General features: G+C 39.1%; 1 protein-coding gene across 3 annotated transcripts in view; it reads left to right on the forward strand.

Annotated features, from left to right (window-relative positions):
• Window positions 1-14,551, forward strand: part of LOC131981263 (C-terminal binding protein 1) — a 39,350-nt gene extending 24,799 nt beyond the window's left edge. For 2 of the 3 annotated variants that reach the window (XM_059345478.1, XM_059345480.1), the window contains exons 3-11: window positions 920-1,064; window positions 4,545-4,648; window positions 5,055-5,157; window positions 7,299-7,423; window positions 8,300-8,389; window positions 9,405-9,535; window positions 10,156-10,286; window positions 10,779-10,893; window positions 11,652-14,551. In XM_059345478.1, coding sequence (XP_059201461.1) covers window positions 920-1,064; window positions 4,545-4,648; window positions 5,055-5,157; window positions 7,299-7,423; window positions 8,300-8,389; window positions 9,405-9,535; window positions 10,156-10,286; window positions 10,779-10,893; window positions 11,652-11,847 — 1,140 coding nt within the window. In that variant the 3' untranslated portion in view covers window positions 11,848-14,551. The remainder of the gene's footprint in view (window positions 1-919; window positions 1,065-4,544; window positions 4,649-5,054; window positions 5,158-7,298; window positions 7,424-8,299; window positions 8,390-9,404; window positions 9,536-10,155; window positions 10,287-10,778; window positions 10,894-11,651) is intronic. The other variant, XM_059345479.1, reaches the window with a different exon arrangement.
• Window positions 14,552-26,379: the final 11,828 nt, after the last annotated feature.

Below are 26,379 nucleotides of genomic sequence, written 5' to 3' on the forward strand. Positions count from 1 at the left end.
GCAGAGACACCTTATCTCGATTCCTGTGGTCGCGAAAGCTTAGTTTCCATGGTAATATTCAGGAAAAGCAGTCATTCCATGCTGGCTGGGATATTAAAAAAAACAGGATGTGAGAACGATATAAACAGCACATCCTGTGAAAAAAACTAACTCAGCTGAGATATTGACTTTATGGAAACTCTGTGATGTGAACTCAGTGAACCCTCGTTGCTGACAGACACTCAAAGTAATTTCCGCAAAGCCACGCTTGACTCGTGCTCACACCTACACAAACACATTATGATGATTTGACCTTTACATTTTGTCCATATAGACTCAAAAGCACATATAAAGCACAGACCTATTATTCTGCAAGACACACTTTTAATCACGGTTGCGTGGACAAAGAGGTTAAGTAAGGCTGCACAGATTTAACTGCACACACATATTGCGATTACTATAATTTAGATTGGAGCCGGATCAATATGGGATTTTTGTTAGAGGGGGAATACTCATTGATACTGATATGGTGGCTGATATTGTAATTTTTTGAGCTGGAATACACCTTTTATATGTGGATTGTGCTCTGATTTTTTTTCAACAAATGTACCCAGAGAGCTGCTTTCTCAAACATAAAACTTTATTAAATAATATTAAACATTATACAATTTATTACATTGTCAGCTTATTCTATAAATGATAACTGAGAAAATGAAGAATAGATAGGGGGAAAAAAGCTAAATAAACATCATTACTGTTCAGTTTAACTCAATTGGTGACTATTGAAAAAATAATTAAATAAATCACGGCAAGCAACATTTTCTGCATTATATGTTGTATAATAAAAGTTTTCCATGAATGCCTTTGATAGCCGATAATATCTGTCAACCGTTATATATCTGTCTGGCTCTAATTTAAACAACTCAAACTGTGTCTGCAGGTGCTGAATGAAGCTGTAGGAGCTCTGATGTACCACACCATCACCCTGATGAGAGAAGATCTGGAAAAGTTTAAAGCTCTGCGCATCATCGTGCGCATCGGTAGCGGCTATGACAACATTGACATCAAATCTGCCGGAGAACTGGGTGAGAACACACACAAAAACACAGACGCACACAGGAAGTGAAAGTCTGTAGTAGTGATGGGCTGCACTGTTCTGCTTAACTACACTGTCAGTATGTGTTAAGAACATAAACATCATCCATTAACGCCACCGCTCATCCGTGAATCTTTGGGAGATCATTTTCTCCCAGAGCCCTGTGCTGCTGTTCACTAATATGGGTCACCAATAATAATAAAATGTAGATTCTGTAGCCATGTTCAAGGGGACTGTAGTAGGGCTGGGTGATATGGAACAAAAGTCATATCCTGATATATTCAGGCTGAATATCAACATTGGATATATATCCTGATATTTTTATCGCAAAGTGAGAGCAAATGTTCAGTCAAAGTCAAATATGACATGTCATAGTAGTTTTATTGAAACGTTTATTTAAGTGAACATAAATACTGTATAACAGGAGTACCTTTTTAAAAAAAAATCAAAGTTCCATAAAGTGCACATTTAAATAAAAAATATCTTAAATAAAAATAGCCTATGAAATAAAATAGGCCATTTTTTTTCTAAAATAAATATTACATATTATTAAATAAATATATTTATGTGAGAAAAGAATAACGAACATTACAAAATAACTAAATATGACAAACTCTAGTAAGTGCAGCATTTATATATAAAGAAATGTTTTTTTTTAACTATACTGATATATACGATATGGTCTAATTCAATATCACATTTTAAAATATATCAATATATCTTTTTTTTATCGATATATCGCCCAACCCTAATTTATAACAATGCCATTATCAATTCTGGCTATAAGTCACATTCTTTATCGTTTCCCTTATTGATTCTTAATCAGTTTTCTGTGTGGAAAAAGTCCTCCTACACATTTTCAGTGTCAACGCAACAGTTTTATTATCACCGAGTCTGAACACAGTGTAGATTAAACGAGAATATTTGCACAGTGTTTGTTTTTATTTAGGTTTCATCAGTCAAAGACAAAAATATGCTGAGCCTGTCTGCGTCGTGCTACTGTTATTATGACAGAATATTTAAGCACAGTAATGGATGTGCAGCCGTGCATAGAGTGTCAAATACATAGCATTCCTAGAGCCAATGCTGCAGAGAAAGATGTTTCAGAATCATAAGCTGCAGCACTATTGTTATCTTTGTCAGTCTCCGTTCTGAGAGGCAAAGCAATTTGGAAGCTGTTCTTGATTCCCTATAAGATCCTAGTAAACAGGGAAAGCAGTTTCAGATAGCTGTGTCATGACAAACATAGATCATGTAAATCGCATATTTAGCCACATATGACTTTCAATTACTCCCCATTTAACTCCCGAGCTACTGATAGCACCTTTTCACAGCAAGGTGCCAGCTTTTTATTTGTTCCAGAGCCAAACTCAGAGTGGATGCTGGGATAGTTAGCTGGCAGACCAAAATGGAAAAGAGCCATCACTGACTCGTTTATTAGTTACACCTTTACCTTCAATTGCAAGCCAAAATATCTGCATAAAGAAGCTCCTAAAAATGTTTTTATTGTCTACTATATTTACTCATCACTTAACAGTGGTAAAGTAGCAATACTACAGTGTAAAGTCCTACATTTAAAATATGTACTTTTACCAAAATATATAAGAATAAGCAACAAATTAAACTTAAAATAAAGAAGCGAAAGTACTTATGCAGATTTTTACCTTTTTAGAATGATCTATATTATTGGATTATAATTATTGATGCATTAATGTGTTCATCCTTTAAACTTGCAACCTTTAAAGGTGGAGTTACTTAATGTATTGCTGGGAAGCTTAATCCACAATAATCCACTTTTACTTATTATTAGTTTATTTACAGCATTGTGCAAAAGATTGAGACAGGTGTGAAGAAATGCTGTAAATAAGAATGCTTTCAAAAATAGAAATGTAAATTGTTAATTTTTATCAATTAACAAAATGCAAAGTGAACAGAAGAAAAATCTAAATCAAATCAATATTTGGTGTGACCACCCTTTGCCTTCAAACCAGCATTACTGTATATTTTGTATTAATGTCAGAATCTACAGAGTAGCTAAAGGTATAAAATAATTGTAGTCGAGTAAAAAATACAATTCTGGCTTCCAAAATGTTGTGGAGTAGAACCATAAAGTAGCAAAAATACTTATAGTTGAGTAAATGCACTTACAGGGCTTGAAGCAGAAAAAAATCGTGTGCCTGAAATTTTTTTATGCATGGGGGGGGGCGAAAAAATAAAAAGGGCCCATTCTGCACAACATGGGGCCCCACAAGCACGCAAAAAGCTCTGATGCATCATGTATGATGAAATATTAGCATTAAGTTAAAAGGAGATCCAGATCAAAGTAATTAATGATATGGTACTGACAATTAAAAGTATCGAACCAAACCATCTAGGGGGGGTCCGGGGGCATGCCCCCCCGGGAGAAAATTTGTACATTTTTAAGTAAAATGCATCTATTTTGTGCACTTTGAGAGCTAAATGAGAGCAAACATCTAGAGGGCACCAAATCATTTTTTGCATGTGTGAAGGGCAGCCAATAAGGCACTTCCTCTTGTTTTCACCACTCTAGAGGCACTTTAGCACGCTTTTTCAACCATGGAGGCATGAAGGGGGCCGGTCGATCATAAACAAAGCAGCATGGCTAATTATTATGCACAGTGTCCGCTGATCATAAACATAGTGATCGTGAATTAACGGTACTCGCTAACTGCGCACAGAGTGTCCGGTGCTTGTTGTAAACAAACAGATCGCTGTTTCTCCTGCAGCAGCAGCACATACACACTGTACTGCTACAGAGCTAACTGCCGCTAACGGCGCCGCTCTTCTTAACGAGCCGGCCTCCGGCTCGTTAGTGGGTCGTTAAAAAGAGAGTAAGAAGGAGTCGCTGGGTTAGTCTCCAGTCACTTTCTTGAGAAATAGTAATGACGTGGGTCTCAAGCACGCTCGGCGATGAGCCGCCTTCTTCTTCTCCGGCAGGCTATACGCTATCCACCGTAATGCGGCCCTCCCCGGTCATACCCAGATCTAACTAGGTTTTTTTTTTTTTTTTAAAACATGATTAAAAAAAAAAAAAAAAAACACCAAAAAAAATCCCGAGCCGGATTTCCGGCACCGTGCCGGAGGTCTTCAAGCCCTGCACTTAATTATATTCCACCACTGATCAACAGATGAAGCTGAAAATCTTTTTTTCCCTGCTAGGTATTGCTATGTTTGTAACAAGTCAGTAACATTTGTATTAAAAAAAAGTATAATGAAGTCAGTAAAGCTTTCAATTGAACTGCAAAAGCCAGAGTTTTACTAACACGTCCTATCTCCTTCCACCGAGAGGCTCTGCAATTTGAAAGTTGCCGGCAATGCTTGTAGAGAAAATTGCTGACACAACATCTTTAGTCTGCACTTCTCGAACCAAAATAGCTTCCACCAAACTTCATCAAACGGCCCCCCCAAAAAGCTATTACTAATCCTTATCTGCTTTCTGGTCCAACAGGCATAGCTGTGTGTAATATGCCGGCAGCCTCGGTGGAGGAGACGGCCGACTCGACGCTGTGTCACATCCTCACCTTGTACCGACGCACCACCTGGCTGCACCAGGTTTGTGTCAATGTGTGGCTGATAAAAAAAAGGGGGACTGAAAAAACAGACTCTAAATGTGTTGGCTAGAGGTGTACATTTAGTTATGACAATTTTAGTTTCGACAATTACCAATAATTCTTGACTGACAAATCAGCAAAATTGAAACGTGTCATTTTCTTTAGAATGTCGCTGTATTTGAAAGACGTTGATGTAAGATGTAGAAGGTACAGTAAAATGATTTGTTCCTCAAATCAAGTAATAATTATTTAGACTTATTAATAATTATGATCACAATATTTAGAAGGATTAAGACTTTAATTATTAAGTGCAGACATTATGAAATATACCTGGATTGTGTTTAACTGTGATGTTTTTGCTCTATGTGTGATATTTAAATGTAATGATTCGTGGTTATTCATGCCAGGCTCTTCGGGAGGGCACGCGGGTTCAGAGTGTGGAGCAGATCCGAGAGGTGGCGTCAGGAGCCGCGAGGATCAGAGGAGAGACACTGGGACTTATAGGGCTCGGTGAGTGGCAACGCATATGTGACTTAATGTCTCTGCATCGAGACTTGTTGAGCTTACTGTTTAAAAACAAGACTAGAGCCAGGCCAGCACCTCTGTAAAGCCTTACTGACCAACTGTGTGTCGGAACAGCAGAGGAAAGGGTCACATGAACATGATAATGCTCAGCAGGTTTAATGTTTAACATGTTTACCAAAATCACAAATCATAGATTTGACTCAAAGGGCTTTGCAGACTGTACATGGTACGACATCCTCTGTCCTTAGACCCTCACATCGGCCAGGGAAATAATCCTCAAAAACCCTTTTAACAGGGAAAAAAAAGAAGAAACCTCAGGGAGAGAGACAGAGAAAGGATCCCCCTACCAGGACGGACAGGCGTGCAATAGATGCCGTTGTACAGGGCAGATCATGTAGAGTAGAATAGAGTAGCTAGAGGTTTAAGGGGGAGAGGGAGGGTAGAGAGACTGTTGAGAGGGGGAGAGAGACAGAGAAGAGAAGGAGTTCTGGGAGGGCACAGCAGCAGGTGATGGAGCGCCACCATTGGCCAGTAGTGATGGTGAATGTAGAGTGGACCGCAGGAGAGGAGCATTCCCATCTGGGGCCGACCAAGATCCACAGCAGTAAGACCAGCAGAGAGAGAGCAAAGAAAAGTTTGAGTACTCTGGGAAAATACAAGCTTGTGACATGTATTAATGGGACATCAGAGAGTGAAAAGAAAAGAGGGGCCCGGTGTATCGTGTCCCCGACACATTGGGCCTATAGCGGCATAACTAGGGGCTGGTCCAAGGCAGGCCTCAGCCTCCTCTTTGTCAAAGAGGAAAGTTTTAAGTTTACTCTTGAATAAAGAGAGGGTGTCTGCCTCCCGTACTGAGACTGGGAGATGATTCCACAGGAGAGGAGCTTGATAACCGAAGGCTCTGACTCCCAATCTACTTTTAAGGACTTTAGGAACCATGAGTAACCGAGCATTTTGGGAGCGTAGTGCTCTAGAAGGGTAATATGGCACTATGAGGTCTTTAAGATATGATGGTGCCTGACCATTTAAAGCTTTGTAAGTAAAAAGAAGGATTTTAAATTAAATTCTGGATTTTACAGGGAGCCAGTGCAGCGAAGCTAAAACATGAGAAATATGATCTCTTTTCTTAGTTCTTGCACAAGCCACAACATCAGTTTAGTCCAGGAGTGTCAAACCGATCCATGAAAGGGCCGGTGTGGCTGCAGCTTTTTGTTCCAAACAAGCAGGAGCACATCTGACTCAACTCAAATAAAGAATGAATAGAAATAAAATAAATAGGGACATAAATATCATATCTGTTCAGTTTCAGTCAATTGCTGACTATAACAAAAAAGAATAAAAAAATGAATTGCTTTCACCATTTCTAAATCACGCCAAGCTACATTTTCTGTATAAAATATTGTGTAAAAAAGGTATTCATAATGGCTCATATCGGCAAGCAAAAACACAGATACCGATACGTCTTTTGTTTGACAGATATTTGTTAATTTAAAAAAAAGTACAAATGGTGGCGCTACATCAAAAGTCGGGTCAAATTATTAAATTAATCCAGACAGGGACATTATGGTTTGTACCAAGTTTGACTAAAAAACTAAAAAGATAACCAGCTGGTGGCACAAGAGTAAACGTCAGTGGATCATCCTCTTGGTTCATCCTCTGAGGGACATGAATATCTATACAAAAGCTAATGGTGATCCCTTTAATAGTTGTTCAGCTATATTTCATATGGACACACCACCCATAGAGCTGTGCTGCTGTGAAGGTTTTATTTCGTTCATTCAGTCTGATAGAGGGTGGTCAGACTGAAGTTTTTAATCAAGGGATTTTTCTTTCTTTTCCATTTCCATTTTTCTCCTTAGCTCAGCTAAATTGGCTTCCTCAGGAGTTAATGCCAATAAAATATAAGCGGATTAACCAGAAGCAGAATGCAAATCTCTTCCCCGTACAGTCTGGAAGCTTTTTCAGTAATAATGAGCAGACGTGCCGTGTGTAGCCAGAAAATTATATAGTTTGTACAAGGCAAACTTGGGAAAAAAGGGGGAATACAGATGCAAAAAATGTAAACTGTGAATTCATGTGTATACAATTTGTCTAAATGCTTCCTGTGTGTGTTCATGTGTTTCTAGGTCGAGTGGGCCAGGCTGTAGCCCTGCGAGCCAAGGCCTTCGGCTTCAATGTGATCTTCTATGACCCATATTTGGCTGACGGAGTAGAAAGATCCCTGGGACTACAAAGGGTCACCACACTACAGGTAGCACACACAAACACCTGGGCTATGACTAAGGCCATTTTGTGTCTGAAAAATCAGCAACCTTCAAATAATTTCCAGCTCTAAACACATCAGATCAATAAAAATATACATTTCTAAACTCAGAGGCAGCTTTTAGTCCAGCTCATGGAGTGATCAAAGACTTAGCAGACACCAAGAGAAATGTAGTGATTTCCACTTTTTATTTACAGACTATTTGAATTTAAAATGGAGATATTTACGATATTCCTACATGTATTACTTTACCATAAAGCAGAACAAAGTAGATAACAGAACAGTGGACTGGAGGCCTTCCCCATTTCCCAGTTTGTAGATCCCTGATTCCCTTCCTTGCCTCTTTTCCTCACATCCTAGTTCCTCCCACAGGCGATGCGAGAGAAGGAGTTGAGGAAGAGACACAAGTAGGGAGTAGTCGAGGCAACAGGCATTTAACAAAATAAGAGATTTCTATTTTTTTTAAACCCATGTGGATTACATCTTTATTTTACTCAGTGAAAAAAAAACATTGGCACCTTTTCTATTTGCAGACAAAACACCATTTTCTCCACCATCCACCATGGCAAATGTGTATTTACTGTTGTGCTGCTGTGTGTTCTGTATCTGACCAAAGAGTTGCGCCCTCTTGTGTACATTTACAGTAATTGTGATAATGTTAATAATAATAAAAAAACACAAATATACCAAAACACTGAAGTTATACCAGCTATTGATCTGAATTTTTTTCTATTATTTTATTTTTTGAAAACCATTAAGAGAACACTCGGCGTGTGAATCTACTTTTGTTATAATTAGATTACTGTTAAATTCAGCTGTATGAAGCAGGATTGGGGATTCATCTTTTCCCATATTTCTCCTCAGGACCTGCTCTTCCACTCCGACTGTGTGTCTCTGCACTGCAGCCTCAACGAACACAACCACCACCTGATCAACGACTTCACCATCAAACAGGTAAAGGGCCACCACACACACACGTACACACACACACACACACACACACACACAAGTGAATTATTTATTTATCCCGGCATCAACTGCAACATCCCATGGCCATAAATATTAAATAAGTGGTTACCCGGGGGAAGCCCACCACCTACATACAGATGAACTGCGTACACTGCATATGACGACTGATACACTCAGAAAATAACTGTTTGTCCTTTATCTCCAGGGCTCCAGGCAGTCGATTGCTAATTTTCAATCCAAGACACAGGCTGTACTTTTATATATTTCTGACCTTGCTAGAGTGAAAAGAAAATGTCCCCCTATGGATCGATAAATGATCAGCATAATGTATTATTATGGAAAGATTTAAGATGTATATAACAAGCTTTTGAAGTTCTTATGAATTTGTACATTTGTTTTGTAATTGATTTTTTATTTATTTTACATTTAATGATCTAATGGGGAGAACAATTCATATATTAATAATCATATATTTAAAACTGACAAAAAATTGTGAAACCAATTTGGATCAATTTAAAATGTAAATTGGATCAATTTAAAATGTTGTGTTTTTTTTCAAAATGACACAAAACACATATCCTTTATATTTTTTAATTTAGATGACATTTAACTTTCTGATCCTTACATCGGTGAGTGAAGCTCAAGAGAACCTAAGTGATGCTGATTTCTAGCCATTTTACATGGTTTTCTTGATAATAACCAATATCACTATCAAGAAAACCATGGAAAATGTCTAGATATCAGCTCTTAAATTAAACTCTCATGAGCTATTTTTGTTGTTATCATTATTTTTTGTCCAAGCAAATGTACCTTTAGTTGTACCAGGCATTAAATGAACAAGAAATTAGAGAAAACAAGGGTGGTCTAATACATTTGTTTCATGACTGTATTTTGCTATCAAGATTTTTCCGGAGAGAAGATTTTGGCCATATCGGCCAGCCCTAAAGCTTTATCTAATTAGATCAAGGATGGACTGAACGTGTGTTTGCGTGTGTTAAAGATGCGTCAGGGGGCGTTCCTGGTGAACACAGCCAGGGGGGGTCTGGTGGATGAGAAGGCCCTGGCTCAGGCCCTGAAGGAGGGAAGGATACGTGGAGCTGCTCTAGACGTTCATGAGACAGAGCCTTTCAGGTGATACACTCACTGATTTTTATGTTGTTGAGTAATGTTGTTATCTGTTTTATCTATATCTATCCATCAGTATTTCAATAAGCAGAGGCAGAGTATACCATATTGGTAATAATTATAATATTCAAGTTATATAATATACAGTATTGAATTTAATTCCAGTTTAAGGGGATACAAAATAAAGTGCATCTTTCCACTATTACATTGGTGTACACAAATCATTTTCCAATTTGAGAAGAGGAAGAAATGTTACAGATTCTCCCCCAGGAACTCCTGACTTAGAGAGGAAGGAATAGTTTTAAATAATGGTATCCTCAAACACAATGCTAAGTATAGAATAAATTCTAGAGTTGATCAACAGAAAGTTAAATCATTTGATTAACTGCTTCGGCAATTTATTAAGCAAAGATTTTAAACATGCAGTGGTTATCTTTATTTATTTTGTTTGTTTGTTTCATTGTCAGCTGAATATCTCTGGGTTTGAGACTGCTGGTCACACATATCAAGCAGACATTACATATGCATCTGGGTCTTGTGCCATAAGCATTTCTTCATAGTGACGTAATTGAAAAAAAAAAAAAATAATAATAATTAAAACTGCACCGTGTTTGTACGTGTGTCAGTTTTAGTCAGGGACCGCTGAAAGACGCTCCCAATCTGATCTGCACCCCACACGCTGCCTGGTACAGCGAACAGGCATCGCTGGAGATGAGAGAGGAGGCAGCCAGGGAGATCCGAAGGGCTATCACAGGTAGTGTGCATGCACACACACGCACACACCGAAACCCCTGCTGACAAATGTAAGCAAAAGTCTGAAAAGATATATTTCTAGGTGAGCAGCTGCACTCGTGTATAAACTATCCTTTCTATTCTTTTATCACCGAGAGATTTAAAGGCCTCTCTCAGTCTGCCTCTTTCTTTCTTTCTTTCTTTCTTTCTTTCTTTCCTTCTTTCTACCCTCCTGTCCTTGTTCTTTCTTTACCGTCTTCCCCTCTTGTGGTTTCCCCTGTGGCTCAGGCTTGTTTAATCTTGTCTAACGTTTGTGTCTCTGTAGAAATGGGTTAGTGAGGTAAAAAAAAAAGAGAGAAGAAAATCACATAAATCACACCTGCTTTGAAATGTGGCACAGTAACACTAACAAGATCCCCAATGTGAGTTGTAGAACCCTGGATTATTCATTTGAGTTCTATTTTAACACGTCATATTTCTCTATCTCTTTCCTTTGCTCCATTTCTCTGTTGTTCAGGTCGTATCCCAGACAGCCTGAAGAACTGCGTGAATAAGGAGTTCCTCTCCCAGAACAACCACTGGGCAGGAGTTGACCCAGCTACCGTCCACCCCGAGCTCAACGGGGCTTATAGGTAATAATCATCAGGATACAGAAACATGTAGTGGTCAGTGCAGTTTGATTTTTTTCCCCCCAAATCCCCCTAAATCTTTGAATGTGTTAAAAATTTTGACGGTTATAAATGAACTGTGTTAGATTTATCATGATGGATTTATTTTACAAAGTCTCAAAAGGCTAATGTAATGTACCTATAATCATGTTTATGTCGGCTTTTCTCTGCAGACATTCCTGTAATTGTACACTGCAACGACCGCTGTATTAGCCATATGTTTATTTGCATATGGAACGGGGAAAGTGAGATGCATGGAGAGATCCTATTTATACCATCAATGGTGGAGGTGGATTTTTATGCCAAATGTAAACAGACATGCTCAGATCTGTCCACCCATGTTAACACAGTTCTGAACAGCATCTATATTGGTATGGAGATTACAACTTTTTAATATAATCCCTGTAATGCAAACAGAGGGCCTACAGGTTATAAAGACACGGAAAATTATATAGTAGAAACAGTCTTTATGAAAAGACTGTAATGAGCTGCATTATTGGAAGTGTGAATAAAAGTATTTATTTCCTGCCATTTCCTGTGTCCATGATCAAATGATTCTGTATATGTAGCTTTTTAGCTACAAATGTTAACACTTGATTAACTTTTAGTGACCTAAAGCAATGTGCTTGTGCAGGTCAAAACAAATATATTAATTTATAATTGTAGTTTCACTGATGACTCATTTTTGCGTCTCCCTCTCTCTGTTCATCTCTCCTCTCCAGGTACCCCCCCGGAGTGGTGAGCTTGCCAGCTGGCGGCCTCCCGCCACCTGTCGAAGGCATCGTGCCCAGCGCCGTGCCCATCTCACACACCCTTCCGCCCGCTGTCACACACCCTCCTCATGCCCCGTCCCCTGGACAAAATACAGTCAAGCCACCAGAGGGTGACAGAGAGCAGCATCCGAATGACCAACTGTAGCCACAAACACACACAAGCTTGCCTGTGTTGTCTGGTGACCGGAGGAGGAGGTTGGCACTGCAACCGGGATCAAAGCGATAAGTTCCCAAGTGACAAGTTGTTATCAGACAGGTTCACACAGTGTCAGATGGACAGGTTGAGGTCCCAATAACAATCGATTCACAACTCTCTGGCAAATTGGTTCCCAGCAGCCAGTTCACACTCCAAAGAAGAAGAAGAAGAAGAAGAAGAAGAAGATAAAAAAGATAAAGAGGAGTGGATAGCTGTCTGCTCTAATAAAAGAGCAAGACAGTTGTCCTCTGCTCCAAACAGAAGTCCTGAGAATGACTGTAAAGATCCACAGGATGATCTTCACGTAACAACTACAGTATAGCTGAGTTTCTGCCAGAAGTTTAAAAAAAAAAAATAACACAAAGTACATGTTGATTTGGGAAGAAAAAATACTGAATCAAACCTGCTGTCATAGACTGTAGTGTGTCCAAAGTTAGAGGGGCGGGTTTCATGTCTTTCTCTCTTTTTCTGTGTCCTTTCCTTAGTTTGATGTACAAGCAAAAGTAGTAGGTTATGAAATGAATGTAACCTGTCTGTGTACAGTTTTTAGATTTACGGCAAGGAGATATTTGTATTCCAGTCTTAACAAAAACAAAGGGTTATGTGATCTCTCTATGTAGCCAAACTGGTTGGAGAATACAATATCTGTTTTTGTTTTATGTGTCCCCAAATTAACAAGCCCCACCCCTCCAAAAAAAAAGAGGCAGCTTTTTGCACACCATCTCAGGAAATTAAGTTTCCGCAGTTGGTATATTATTTTTTTAATTTGTTTTTGAGAAAATTCCTTTTTATGCCACTTAGTGCTTTTGTTTTTCTACCTGCTTGCCTTTTCGTGTCCTGCTACATTAGATGAAAAGAACTTTAACAGGAGCTAAAGTTGATCTAATGTTTGCTTTTGTTTGTTATGTTTAAGGGGCATGTGATTTTGCTCTTGGGACTTGTGTAAATGTTTGACCCAAATTGAGGGGGTTGTGGGAGGAAAGGCTGTAGAGAGGTGGTGCAATGGTATGCTTGGCTGGGACGACTTCATTACTAGTCGGATTTAGAAAATTAAGTGATTACTTACTGAAGGACAAAGCAGGTTGTGGACATGGCAATGCACTGAGTGTTGGTAGCGGCAGAAACGGCCTCATAAAAGTTTATTATCTTTGTTGTCTTCATGATTGTCTAATGATCCAGTACTTCCACTAATATACACATTACTTGTCCAAGTCATGTAGCATGAACAGTTCAGCACACCAAGGTTTACAAATGACGCACAACATCGGTGAATTGGTGTGTTGCTTCCATTCTATGCTATGGATCTGTCAAATCCGCCAAGGGACTTGTGAAAAACTGTATCAACAAACTCTCAAACTCCTCTGCCAAAAACAGCTTTGGTTCCTATTTGTGGTTAAGCTCACTTGTACAGATGTCACACCCTGTTAAGGATAGTTAATGGTTACTGACTGATGAGGAACTGTTGTGTGATTTTAGTGAGGTCAAACCAAATTGTCATATTTTTGACCCGCTCCAAAATGTTGAAAGACTTAAAAAAAAATAATACTCTATGGCTCATCAGCTTGATCAACCTTCAACAAAGTGAAGACGTTTCATGATAGCATGTCGGAACGTACGGATTTCTCCAGTCTAGTATCCCTTTAACATTTCACGATGGGTCCTTCCTGAGTATACCGTTTAGCCACCCTCTGTGGCCTCTGTGTCTATGTGTACATATGGTGTTCTGCCTGCCTGTGTCAATGTGACTTGGTTGTATCTGTGTCTAAAAAAGCAGCACTGGGAGGAGGGGGTGGTGGCTAGTACTCTCCACAAGGCATCATTACAAAGACTGCCATCTAAATACACAACTAAACGCTATGTAAAAAATAATAAAAAATTGCTTAGACTTCAAATCTAAGCCAGCTAACTGACCCAGTAATGTTGTTACAGGTTACATTCCCGCCATGCACACAAAATGCTGATGTTATTACATCAACAGTCAACTTATCTGAGTGACTTTTTCTATATGGAATATTTAAAACTGATTCCAGGTCACGTGTTGTTGATGTTAGCCAGATGGTGCTTTTTGGAACCCCTTCTACCAGCAGCTGAGTAGTAAAAACAGTTCACTGTTGCCTACCTGGTCTTCTTCATGGTGAGGTAGTAAGAGTAGCAATCAGGGATGGAAATTTCACTAAACACTGATCAGAATCTGAAGGGTTGTCTCGTACAGAAGGTACTGAGGTGACACCTAAATATCACTGTCAGATCTGAGCCCCAAAACGCTGTAATAGTTTGAATCTTACTCTGTCCTCACCAGATGCCTGCCGTTCCGTGGGGGAGAAACTCTTTGCTAATACTTCCTGACATAAACTGTAAGCATTCCTCATTCAAACTGATGGGTGCCACAAGTTAAAACAACAGACTAGCTGTGAAAGTGTCGAGGTGCTCCTTGAAATTCCATCCCTGGTAGTAACATACAGTCCACTGTTGCCTACCTTGGTCCCCTTTATGGTAAAGTAGTAGGCGTAGCAATATACAGTATACATATTCTATATTCTACAGTAAATATCATTATTTTTGGTCAAAACTGACAACCTGACAAAGATATGTTTGTGACTGTATGCATTTGTATGAATTATTTTAAAAGGAAATAAAACTGTGGAAAGGTGAAGTTTGTGTCTTATTCATCTCTGGCTTTGAATTAGTTGTTTCTAACAGTACGGCCTCACTGATGGCTTTCTCTTCTCCTGTATCCTGTAAAAATCCTGTATCCTGTAAATGGTGATCACAAAAGAAAATGGATCACCAAACGCTGAATACAGTTCATCGCGCAGTTACTTTTGTTTCTGCTGAAGGTATACACAAGACTTTAAGAGTCATTTTTTTATTTATAGACTGTATATTATTATTCATAGTAACTATTTTGGTAGTTGGTAAACATGAAACATGAAATTAAATTAAATGCTTAATGTGCTAAGTATAAAAAAAAGAACACCACAACAGTCTTGTTTCCCACTCTCATTTCTAACTTCTATTTGGCTTAAATGTGGCTGGTTAGATGGACTCCAGAATTCCAGGAAATGTGTTAAATGTGTTCCTCTTTTATAGAAGTTAAAGCAATAAATTGTTGTCTTTTTTACTCAACTTGTTTGGGAGTTTGCATCCATCAACTCTAAACATAAAAGTTTCTAGTTGATTCCAACAGATGTCACTAGTACAGCTGAAACAGTCAGACTGAGGAGAAAGACATGCAAACCAGCTGGAACAACTGAATCTGCAGTGGCTCTGCTTCTTGCATCTGCTTTCCAGTTTAATTTATTTATGCAATAAATCTATATTCATCTTTGGGTGTTCCTTGAGACATATACAGTGCACCTGTGTCACATTAGTGTAGCGGTTGTCAACACTTCTCAGAACAGTTTCCAGCCTTCACTGAGTTATTGACTGCTCAAACATGATGCCACAGTGTCATTAAATTAGAGATGAGACAATAAGTGGTTCAGATTGTATCGTGGTTTTGAGTCATGGATTGATTCAGATTGGATCAGAAAGAAACAACAATAAAAACAAAACCAAATACAACTATTAAAAGAACAGTTCATTGTTTTTTTCTTATTTTTTAAAGACAAAAGTTATACCACCAATATCATTTTTAATAGGCATGTGTGTTTAGGGGCTACATGGTGGTGTAGTGGTTAGCACTGTCTTCTCACAGCAACAGGGGCACTGTTCGACCGTCCTGGGGTTGAGGCCCTTCTGTGTGTTTTCCCAGATTCAGCACTGGTTCTCTCTGGCTACCTCCTAACCAGCCTAGGGTAGGTTTAATCTTAATTGCTCGTAGGTGTGAATGAGAGTATGAATGGTTGTCTGTCTCAATATGTCCGCCCTGTGACAGTCTGGCGACCTGTCAAGGGTGTACCCAATGTTGCCCAATGTCAGCTGGGATTGACTATGGATTCCAGTGACCCTAGTTCAGATAAGCGGTTAAGGATAATGAATAAAAATAAGAATGTGTCTTAGGTAATAAATAAATAAATAAATAAACAAACAAACCCCTTAAATAATGTAAAAAGATCAAAAACTATCAACACGCAAGTTCCTGGTCACTGGTCATCTTTACCTTCTCATCCACCCCCCAACCTGCAGCCACAGCAGCTGCTGAAAGTGCAACCTAATGTGCTCTCATACCGTTACAAGGTGGAGCTCAGGATTGCTGCTAATACACGTAAGATTGCTGATCCCCTGGGTACATTCAAGTCAGCAGTGATACACACTAAACAATCATTCCATACACAATGTCATCACCCAAATGTGTCAATAACTGGAAAAAAACAAAAACAGACTGGAAGATGAGCCATCTCCCCAGAACGTTTGGGCAGCCTGCCGCTACTGATTCAGACTGTGCCAAAGTTAGAAGTAATGCTACAGAGTGATCACTTATCACACTTGAGTATACTGTAACGTTACGTCACAGAGAATACCAAATTAAAGCATATGGTCAAAGTGTTGAAGCCCTGCTATAATGTGTCCTGATTAATCCACTGTTCTTATCCATGCCGAACCAACAGGGGGATCTGTACGGATCACGGATTAACTATGGTTTGTTACATCACTATTGAATATTAATTTAAAAGGCGAGGAATGTAATTGTCATATATGACATATAATTACATTTGTGATGTGGATTATCCAGAAAAGACCTTGGTAACAACATCACCAACACTGCGCTGAGTCTGTCATTGATTTAATGGCCTAAAGATGACTCACATGTTGGACTGAGCAAGCGAGAATTCAGGTTTTCTTCCAATCTACGTAAGTCGTTTTTTCTGTAGTAATAAGATACAGTATAAATATTCAAGAATCTATTCAACAGTTAAAAGTTCAAATTTTGGAAGGCCAAGTCTTTTCTTCTGCTGTCTTTGTCTATTGGAGAAACAGAAATGGTTGTTGCTGCATGCTGCCAATCATGTGAGACCTCATCTTGAACCGATTGTAGTGGACTCCTGACACGGGACATGGAAAGACCTATGCTTCATCTCTTTGTCTTTCTCTTCATCTATCTCTCTTTTGCTCTCTGCATACCCCCAAATCTCTCCATCACACTCTCTCTTTTTTCTCTTTGTCACTTCCTCTCCCCCTCTCTGGTTCATCCATTCAAAGTTACAGCCACTGGAACAGGCTGTCCGGCAGCTGGAAACTCAGGAGGGTTTAATCTAAACCTCAGGAAGCAGGACGGGAACCAGATGCAGCAAAAAGAAAGCAGGCAGAGGGCACGTTTTATTCAGCCAGCATGGGGACCTCCATAGGGCACTGTGCAAAGGGTAAGAGAAATGTTCACAAGCCTGCTGGGACCTTTCTGGAAGCTTTCCGCTTGAACCTTGAGACCAGAAGTATTAGCGCCGACCACCATCAGACTTAAATTCAAAGGTCAGAATCACATCTTCCTTTGTGAATATCAACTTCGCTTCAACAATTGCTGGCTTGTTAGAAGCAGAGGAAAATTTTGGAAAAAGGACAGGTGAATGACTAAAGCTCTCCGCTCCTCAAGGAAATACCATCGAGCTGCCCTTGGGCAAGGCACTTAACAGTAATCCATGTTATAGCAGAGTCCTGTTTTACAGGGTTCAAGTGGGAAGAGTGAGGCTTTTTTCCTTGTTAAAGCTTTGGCTGTTGGACAAGGTACTATGAAGCATGAAGGGATCACAACCCTGCAAGTTTAAAGAAACAGTTTTAGCAAATGTACAAATGTACAAGGGAAGCCTTTTCCACACTTCGAAATTACTTGCGAAAGTAATGGATGGTGGAAAAAGTGCTTTGGTAGTGGATGATAGCACAAGTGCTTTCAGTTACTTTAGATTTACTTTTAAAAACATAAAACACACTGGCTTTGTTTCTGTAGATTGTTATGGGTTGGTTTCCTTTCTCATATTGTCTTTAACATTACACTTACAAGATGCTGGCAAGCACAAATATTTGTATATATTTTACTTATTACATTTTCAATAGGCCAGGCAGTGGCACCGATGACAACTGTGATTGTTTAAAAGAAATACAAAGAAGCCACAGAACTTTTCCACTATAGCAGAAAGATAATGGGTGCAGCCAGACCATCTAGCTATGTGATACAACAATTTTATTGATACCAAGGCAATTATCGATTGTACTTGTTGGTCCGATTCTTTATGAATTCCTATACTGTTTCCTGATCAATTTTCTGTGCCAAAAAGTAGATGCACAAGTTTCACATCATTTTTTTGCAATGTGGAACTCTCAGAAAACCATGCAGGCATTGATAAAGCAGGCATAAGCTTGTAGGCCTATGATTCCGATTGATCAGACAATTTGGAAGTGGTTCTCAACTGTCCCATCCCAAATGACAGAAAAGCATCCAAGAATCTTTTCTGGAGTCAACCGACAACTCCATCCCTTGAAATGTTCTTTCCCTTTGCCCTTGTTTGCACTGCAAGACTTAAACGTAAAAAAAAAAAACGTAAACGTAAAAAGTGCTCCTTAGGTGGGAGAGATGTGCCGAGCTCACCTGATGGCACACGATTACTCTTACTGCCAAACTTGGGAGACCAAACTTTTGAGCTGCAGGTTTAAGAAAGTTTGTAAACTTGTTATTAGAAACATAGGGAGCAACTGAACATAGGAGGAAGAAGTCTGTCTTGTCTTCACAAAGACGTTTGTTGTAGCGCTTGTTGTTTCCTATCCATCGATTTATCCTTTGTAAGATTTAGTTTGACAAGCAAGTTGGCAATTAGCACATTTATGAATAGTCCACCAACCCCTATAACAGTGTATTACTGTGGACATCACTGTAACACACTGAGATTAAAAGCTATGTTGGAGAGGAGAAAGGAGCACAACAATTTATAGATTCTCCCTTGATTGTTTACAGGCAAGGACCCAACAAACATGCTGGTATGAGGTCATGTTGCTCCCGACCCTACCACACACATTTTGCTGTGGTTTCATCTTTTGCAGCAAGAGTACCCAAACCCTCCATTAAATGATAAGGCTGGCATCATTTATCATTTTTTATTCAACAAATCCCACGAAAGATCGTGGTTGTTCGGGATTTCTGCATTGTCATTGGGATTTTTTGACCCTACGAAAAATAAAGATTGTTGCCAGCGATGATACTTACATCTCAAGCCCTAGCCCTTGTGATGGAATCTGCTGTACCTTGGACCTTCTTCAGAGGTGACTATTATTAGCTATACATTGGTATCTTTTAAACTTTGGGGGCCTCAATGATAAACTGAATGCCATTCATGATTTTTTTGCCATTGGGTGTTGATAATTACACATTTCTGCTTTCTACTTTTTGTTTTCTAATAAATGTCTATTTGACATGAAGGTTAAGGCGAAGCAGATATGTGCAATTAATAAGCATGACAAGGAAAATAATTGTTTGACAATTTACCTGCCTCTGAATACAGCTGCTACCACTTCAGTGCTTCCCATACAAAGTCATACAAAGAAGCAGCTATCCTTTAAAGACCACACACTTGGAACAGTTGTGACATGTTAACTCCTTGTTATGTCAGATTTGTACACTCTCCGTTGAAAGCGGTGACAAAGATGTACGTGTTTGCATAAGGTGGGTCCAGGCTGTATCAGGTGAATTGGTCGATGATAGACAAGGAGGAAATGGGTGGATTTGAACTTCCTCTTTGCATCTCCCTTCCCTGTCCCTGTGCTCTTCTCACCTTTCCTCTCACATCTCCTCTCACCTCTCTGTGGTTTCTTCTGCTGACATTTTCTCTTCTCTGCTTTATATTCTGCTCTGCTCTCCCCTGGACTGAGCACAGTCCAAATAAAGCCTAACAGAGGAATACTATCCACAAAAATGTGGTGGAATACAGTGGCAGCCCTCACATTCAGAAGGTGAGGCACCCTGCTGAGATGAGTTCCCCATCAAATGCATGATTTCCATGAGCATATGTTTCAGTGGCAGGTTTCAGTTTCCAGTAGGTCCACATACTGTTTCATAGGACCCTTCCACACAGCCAAGAAAAATGTCTGGTTGTTAATAGACACCTGACACATGCTTGTAAATGCTAGCTGCTGCCTGAAAGGTGCCAACTCCATTGGCTGCTTTGGCAGGTCACCAATTTACGTTGGTGGCAAGCAAAAATGGTGCACTTCCAATTTGTCTCCTATACTTTCTAAATGTATCCATTTATACAATAATAGCTGGTCGCCACTGTGTCACACATGCACAAAATGTGTTGCGGTTTTACAGCCAAGCTACATCGTTAAAACGGATTGTAAAATGTCAACAACAGATGGGAATTAGCTTGGACAAACAATATTTTCTTTGAGAACTGGTAAGTTTGTTGCAGCAACTGTAACCAAGATGATGATATGGAGATATAGCTGAAAGCTTCTGCAAGAGATTTAAACCCTCTGACCATAGCTGTCAGCCATAACATCAAATATGCAGGGTTTGTTGATTTTATGCCTCTGAATGCCTCATTCAATATTTGGGGTTTTAAAAAGTCCAACAGACTGGCTCTAACTCCTGAACTGTGTCTGGTAAAGTAGATTATATTATTATCTCTGGCCTAACAAGTTTTGTTAGACCCATACAATGCCGGAAAACGTAGTGCAATCATTTATATGAAAAATAAATAGACCGCTTGATAGACCTGCACTGCTGGGGAAACCACAAGGAATCAAATGAGAGGACAAAGATTATGAGAAAGACAGCTAAAGATACAAACAGAAAGGAAGGAGAGGAAGTAAAGAATGAATATGAGAAAAGATGGAGGGTGATAGAGCTGAAGAGACAAACGCCTCTTTACTGAAATAAAGTCTCAAACGTTGCAGGGACACACATTTTGTCAATTGCCTTTTTCAGTCATTCTGTTTACATTTTTCAGCAGTGAGTCATGGTCACGTTTTCCCTCAACGTGTTGTTTTGTGTGTTTGTGTGTTTCCCAAATAAGTCTGTGACTGTGTTGACCCAGTTTCTGCAGCCAGGTTTCTGAGGTTTTCTGTGGTTTTGTTTTCTGTCCACATGTGTTTTGAGGAGGGAGGAACTGACACTTGACAGATGCCATGTGGTTTACATAAACACACACACGGAGAAAAACACAGAAAGATGTAGGAATAAATGCATGCACACATACACACACAAACATTAGTGATAGTTGTTGAACAAAATACAAGAAACACTACTTCTATTAGTAGCTTTTCTAGGTACAGGAAAGCTGATTGTCTTGTTGGTTGTTATCATGTCACAATTATCCGGTCTAAAGTAGTTGCAATGCACAATAGTATCACAATGATCAGCTAAATAGGCTCAAAACTATTTGAGTTGCACTAAAACATACTGGAATCATTATTATTATACAATACAAAGCTGCACACACATCAATTTGTACTGCAGCGAATGTGGTAGGCAAGATTCCTAGATTGGATCCTCCACTGCCTGCCATCACAGAGGGGACCAGGACACAATAATCGCTCAAATAGGGCAACACATGGTGTTCTTTGTAGGCATGAAAAAGAGATGGATGTAGTTGCATGAAGAATGATAAATGAGAGCTCAAGATAGACGTTCACATCCTGTTTCCTTTCTCAGTACATCCAGTCAATCAGTGCATAAAGTTGGCATGCTTGTAGGATTGTTGCTTCTGATAAGTTACTACTATTATCCAATAAGGCCTCCAAAATCCTGAATCGGAAAGTGTGGTGGAACAATCTGTAAATCCAACCTGTGCTTTCTTCGAAACATCCTGGCTGTTCCAATTTTCATCAGGATTTTCCAGGAATCTACCTACAAATAAAAATTTAAAGCATCAGAATATTTGAACACAGATGCCGGAGTCCTGAACTCCTTTACTGAACAGTTGCGTAACAATTTGGTCGAAATGTATCTATGTACTTTGCCTGCTTTGATCTAGTTGATCTGAGGCAGGTGTAGTACGCTGGAAATGATAAACATATTGGTGGGGTTTGTCTTCTAAGAAACACAACATGAGGCGGAAAATATTACATTTATGTTTTTTCCTACTGGGTAAAAAAATCTCCAGCTAGAGGAGTTTTGTAAGGTTTCTTTCTGCTGTGTGGCCCTCCAGCATCTACTTTTATTATAGTTTTGTCAAAGAGAACCTTTAGTTAATCAGCTAATAATAGCATAGATCCTGCCAGTGACTGGGATGTATTAAAACTCTACATGAGGTTTTTAAAAACCTATTTCATACTTGCAACTTAACTCATGACTCATAACAAGAGTCTGTTTTCTTTGTCTTTCAAAAGTAAAACAACATCAGCCTTGTTCAACTTAATCGCACCAGTATATTCCCACAAAACATTTGACCATCTGCAGAATGGTCCAGTATTGTGTTTGATCAAAGTCGAGCACAGTTCTTCTTCTAGGAATAAGTGGAGAATAAATTCAGATCACATGGCAGCGCTTCATCCCATCCTAGATTAATAACAGCCTGTTTTCCGAACGTTGATCCAGGAAGCTTTTTCAGAGACAACTCCTTCACATGACTTAGGTGTTACAGCCAATGCAGATGATCTTACAAATTATGCATAGAGGGATATACAAAACAGACAGACAGGCGTGCAGCCAGGATAAATTGGAGCATGTCAGTAATTGTAGAGATCCTGGATTCGTAATTTATCCTGCAACTGTATTGCAATAACCTCTAAAATTAGGTTATCTACGTGGGTGTTTAAAGCATAACATTATATCTTTGACTTTTGACCTATTTATACCTTTTTCAGGGTCACAAAAGGGTTTGGGCAGCTTCAGTTTGATTGTAAATGAGAGTGTCAAGTCAACAGCCAGTTCTACAATATGTTAGACCTCTTCTTGTTTGTTAAGTTGTAACTTTGCAGTTGAACCATCTGTACGCCAAGTATTGATTGTTTAGTGTGAGTCAGTACCGTCAGTATTTTCGTGTTTTTGTTTTTTTTCCAGAGGCTGTAGCAGGCTCACTTTTAGGAATATACTGGAGATACTGTCAGGAATAGTGTCTGGAACTATAGTGTTGGGAAGTTGTCGAAATAACTCAGAAAAAAAAAAAATCAGACCAGTTAAGCTTAAAGTTGAAGAAAGTTTGAGAAAATGCTGCAATGGTTGTCGTCCATACATGTTTGATATCAGTTAAGTTCAAATTGACTGAATACTTTGTTGGCCAGTCTGTGGGTTTGACTTATTGTGGAGAAATAAAAAGACTGCAGTGAGATGAATAGACTGATAATTTTCTCTTATTTGACAAAACAATCCAAAACAATTCAAATTGCATGCCTCTCTCCTTGCATACCTGAAGATGGATAATTAGAAACAAAAATAAAACATTTAGGCTATCATTAATAGACCCAATACCTGATTATTGTAACACAAACAAATAGCGGATGGGGAATTTCATCAATCCCAGTCAAGAGCAAGCCTGTTTACATCAAACTCATCAATACCCGAGTTAGCTTGGATGCCTGACCCTATTTAGTATTTATTTATGGACATTTCAGCACATGAACCCAACTGGTGGACATCATAAATGTTTTTTAAGCTGCACATGTATGTTGTCCACTCTGTTTATCCATTGTCTGATTATGTGTTGTGTATGCACAGACTAGATTTTACACAAATGAAGTTCTTAGTGGATACATTAAGTTATTTGACTGAAACTTGCCCATAAATAAACTGTAAAACCCCTACATGTTGCAAATAAATCTTTCTTTCCTTTGTTCAGACTGCTTTTCTTGCTTCTTTTATAAATCAGACAGTGAATACTCAGATTGTGACTGCCAACTTTAAGTGGCCCATTTGCATTTGTAATGCCAAAATCTGCATCTTAGTCTTTCTGTCCGTTGATAACAAAGTTAAATATGAGATCATAGTGGAAATGGTTGGTTCTCTTGTTTATTTTTGTAAACAGAACTCAACTTTAGAGGCATCATTGCGAGTTCTTGACTTTGAGCTGTATCCTCAATTTAAAGGTTAAATCAAAACCTTGACTGCTACTATTTCCATCGTGCCATTGCTGAGTTACAGCAAGACAACAAGAACTCTCATCAGCTCATCAGCTTCTGTCATCTGTTTTTATTCCTACTGGTTGGCGTCTGCTTCTGTTAAATGTCAAATACACAGGCTTGAAATTATTGTGACAGGGATGGTCCAGACAGCGATGCCATAACAGCAATGCCATATGTGTTATTTCAATTTTAATGGAAAATTAGATCTAGATCCATAGCAAACCACACAATAGTTGGATACTTCAGAGAAAATGTTGAAACAAACAGCTTCAGGTTTTATCATCAAATGGATTGGAGTGCAATTAAACTTACATTTACATTTAGTTGAAACTCTAACCCAGAAAATATTTCAATGGATGACAAGGAAGGGGTTTAATGTCATATTGATACAATCTACAAGGAAAGGCTGCAGCAGACTTGTTGTGACAGGGAGTGAAAGCAACAACCTCTGAGCAATGATATGGTTTCCAACTACTAGGCTGGCCTGCCGACCAGATGACACATCTTATTATGTTAGCATTATGATGTCATATAAAAGGAATCTTTCTCAACATTTGTATCTGGGTTACTGCTCTGGTTTTAATAAATGTCAAATGGAAAAAAAAATCTGATTTAACAGGGAGATGTTGTTATATCCACAGATGCAATGCAGCAAACCATTGATATGTTGTGTTTCAGTGTGAACTTGCTCTGAGAAATAGAAATTTTGCAAATAAGATGTATGTGCATCGACAAGATGTTTTTCTCTTAGACTTACAGGTTTATTTTGAAGTTAGAGCAAGGTATCTATTGTCACATTGCTATTGAAGACAATGTTTAACAATAACTATAGGCCCTTTCAAAGTGCCGCTATATTGCCACAAAGATCTGTGCCGGCTTTTTTGCCTAAGGGCATTTATAGAAGGCGTAATATTCGTGTCAATTCATAGGGCAGTCCGGCGTTGCAGAACAAGGTGGGAGGAGACGATAGTGACATGCAACAGCGCAGCAGCAGTGCTGCACAATAGCAAAGTGCTAGTGGGCTGCACAGTTAGCACTGTTGCAGTACAGTATGTATGTGATGCTGCAGTATGTGTACAGTAAGCGATGCCAGTTTGTTTACAATCAGTGGCGGACACTGTGTATGGTTAACAGCATCCGTTTGTATACAACAAGCAGTGGACACAGTGGCCGCAGTTGTTATGCATGTTGCTGAACATGATTTGATAACCGTTGGACTCAGTGCACTGCAACAGTCCCAACAATTTTATGCCTTTGTTACTAGCTCTGAAGGCGTTAAAGGGCCTGGATCACTTGAACCCTCAATCACGGCTCTGATGCTTTCATAGTGTAGGTGAGACGTAACAGAGGCATAAATATCGCAGCTTGAAAGGGTAGTATGAAAGGGCCTTGTGTGAATCACTGGACTATAAGAATATAAATAGGGATATCACGATTCTATTCAAACTTCAGTTTGCATGTTTTTCTTTTATTAGTATTGAAGCCAATGCCACTGGAGACTTTGAGTCTTAATTCATAAGATCAACAGACCATTGGTTTTAAGCATGGACAACTGGCATTCACAGTTTTGAATTCTTCTTTAAAAAGATACATTATCTTAACATGGTATCAAGTGTAATATAACTTCAATATTTTTGAGGAATGTCCCACACTTATGCCATATTACGGTGGCCGACAAGGGTCAAACGGACGGCAACGGCCCAATACGTCTCAGTTTGAGAAAACAGCTTCAAGTACAGAAACGATGCAAAATCACAAACTCAAACACAAGTCTAAACGAGGTACAAAACGAGGAACGTGGTGCAAATTAAAAAACGTGCCGCAAAAAACAAAGACAAATGCATCATCATCATCAAACGCGCTGCAAATGGTTCAGCAGCACCGGCAGAGGTCCCCATCACGCACAGTCAACCTACTGTGCGTGATGGGGACCTCTGCTTGTGTCTGCTTGTTATTGATTATAATCATAGCCATGGAAGCTATCGCTATGAAAGAGTTTGTTTACTTAACTTTTTTTTCAATATAAATGAAGTAGGACATCAAAAGATTCCCTTTGATTAGATAGGCTATAGCACACTCAGAACATTGTCATATCATTTAATTACAGCAGTAGGCGGCGGGTGAGCCTGACGTTTGGGAAGGCGATCTGAATACATATTATACAGAGCAACGGGTCGCCGGTGCTGCTGAACGCTTCTGAAGTACTTTTACGTTGTTTATCTCATCACCATGGCAACGCGTTGTCACTAGCACAATGTGCATTCGCACACTAAAATAATAATAGCCTAATTATGTATCACGTTCTCCCAAAGAACCAGCTCTTATAGTTTCACTTGATTAAAATAAACTTCCACTTGAATTACGTTCCCTGCCTAAATAAAGAGCATCTATAAAGTCACAAGCAGAGGTCCCCATCACGCACAGTCAAAATTGACACGGCTTCAAATCATAATAATAGTGTTACTGTTAATATTAATTGAAAATGAGAACTTGTGA

This window comes from Centropristis striata, chromosome 12 (genome assembly GCF_030273125.1).
Source record: "Centropristis striata isolate RG_2023a ecotype Rhode Island chromosome 12, C.striata_1.0, whole genome shotgun sequence".
In the NCBI taxonomy this organism is placed as follows: Eukaryota; Metazoa; Chordata; class Actinopteri; order Perciformes; family Serranidae; genus Centropristis; species Centropristis striata.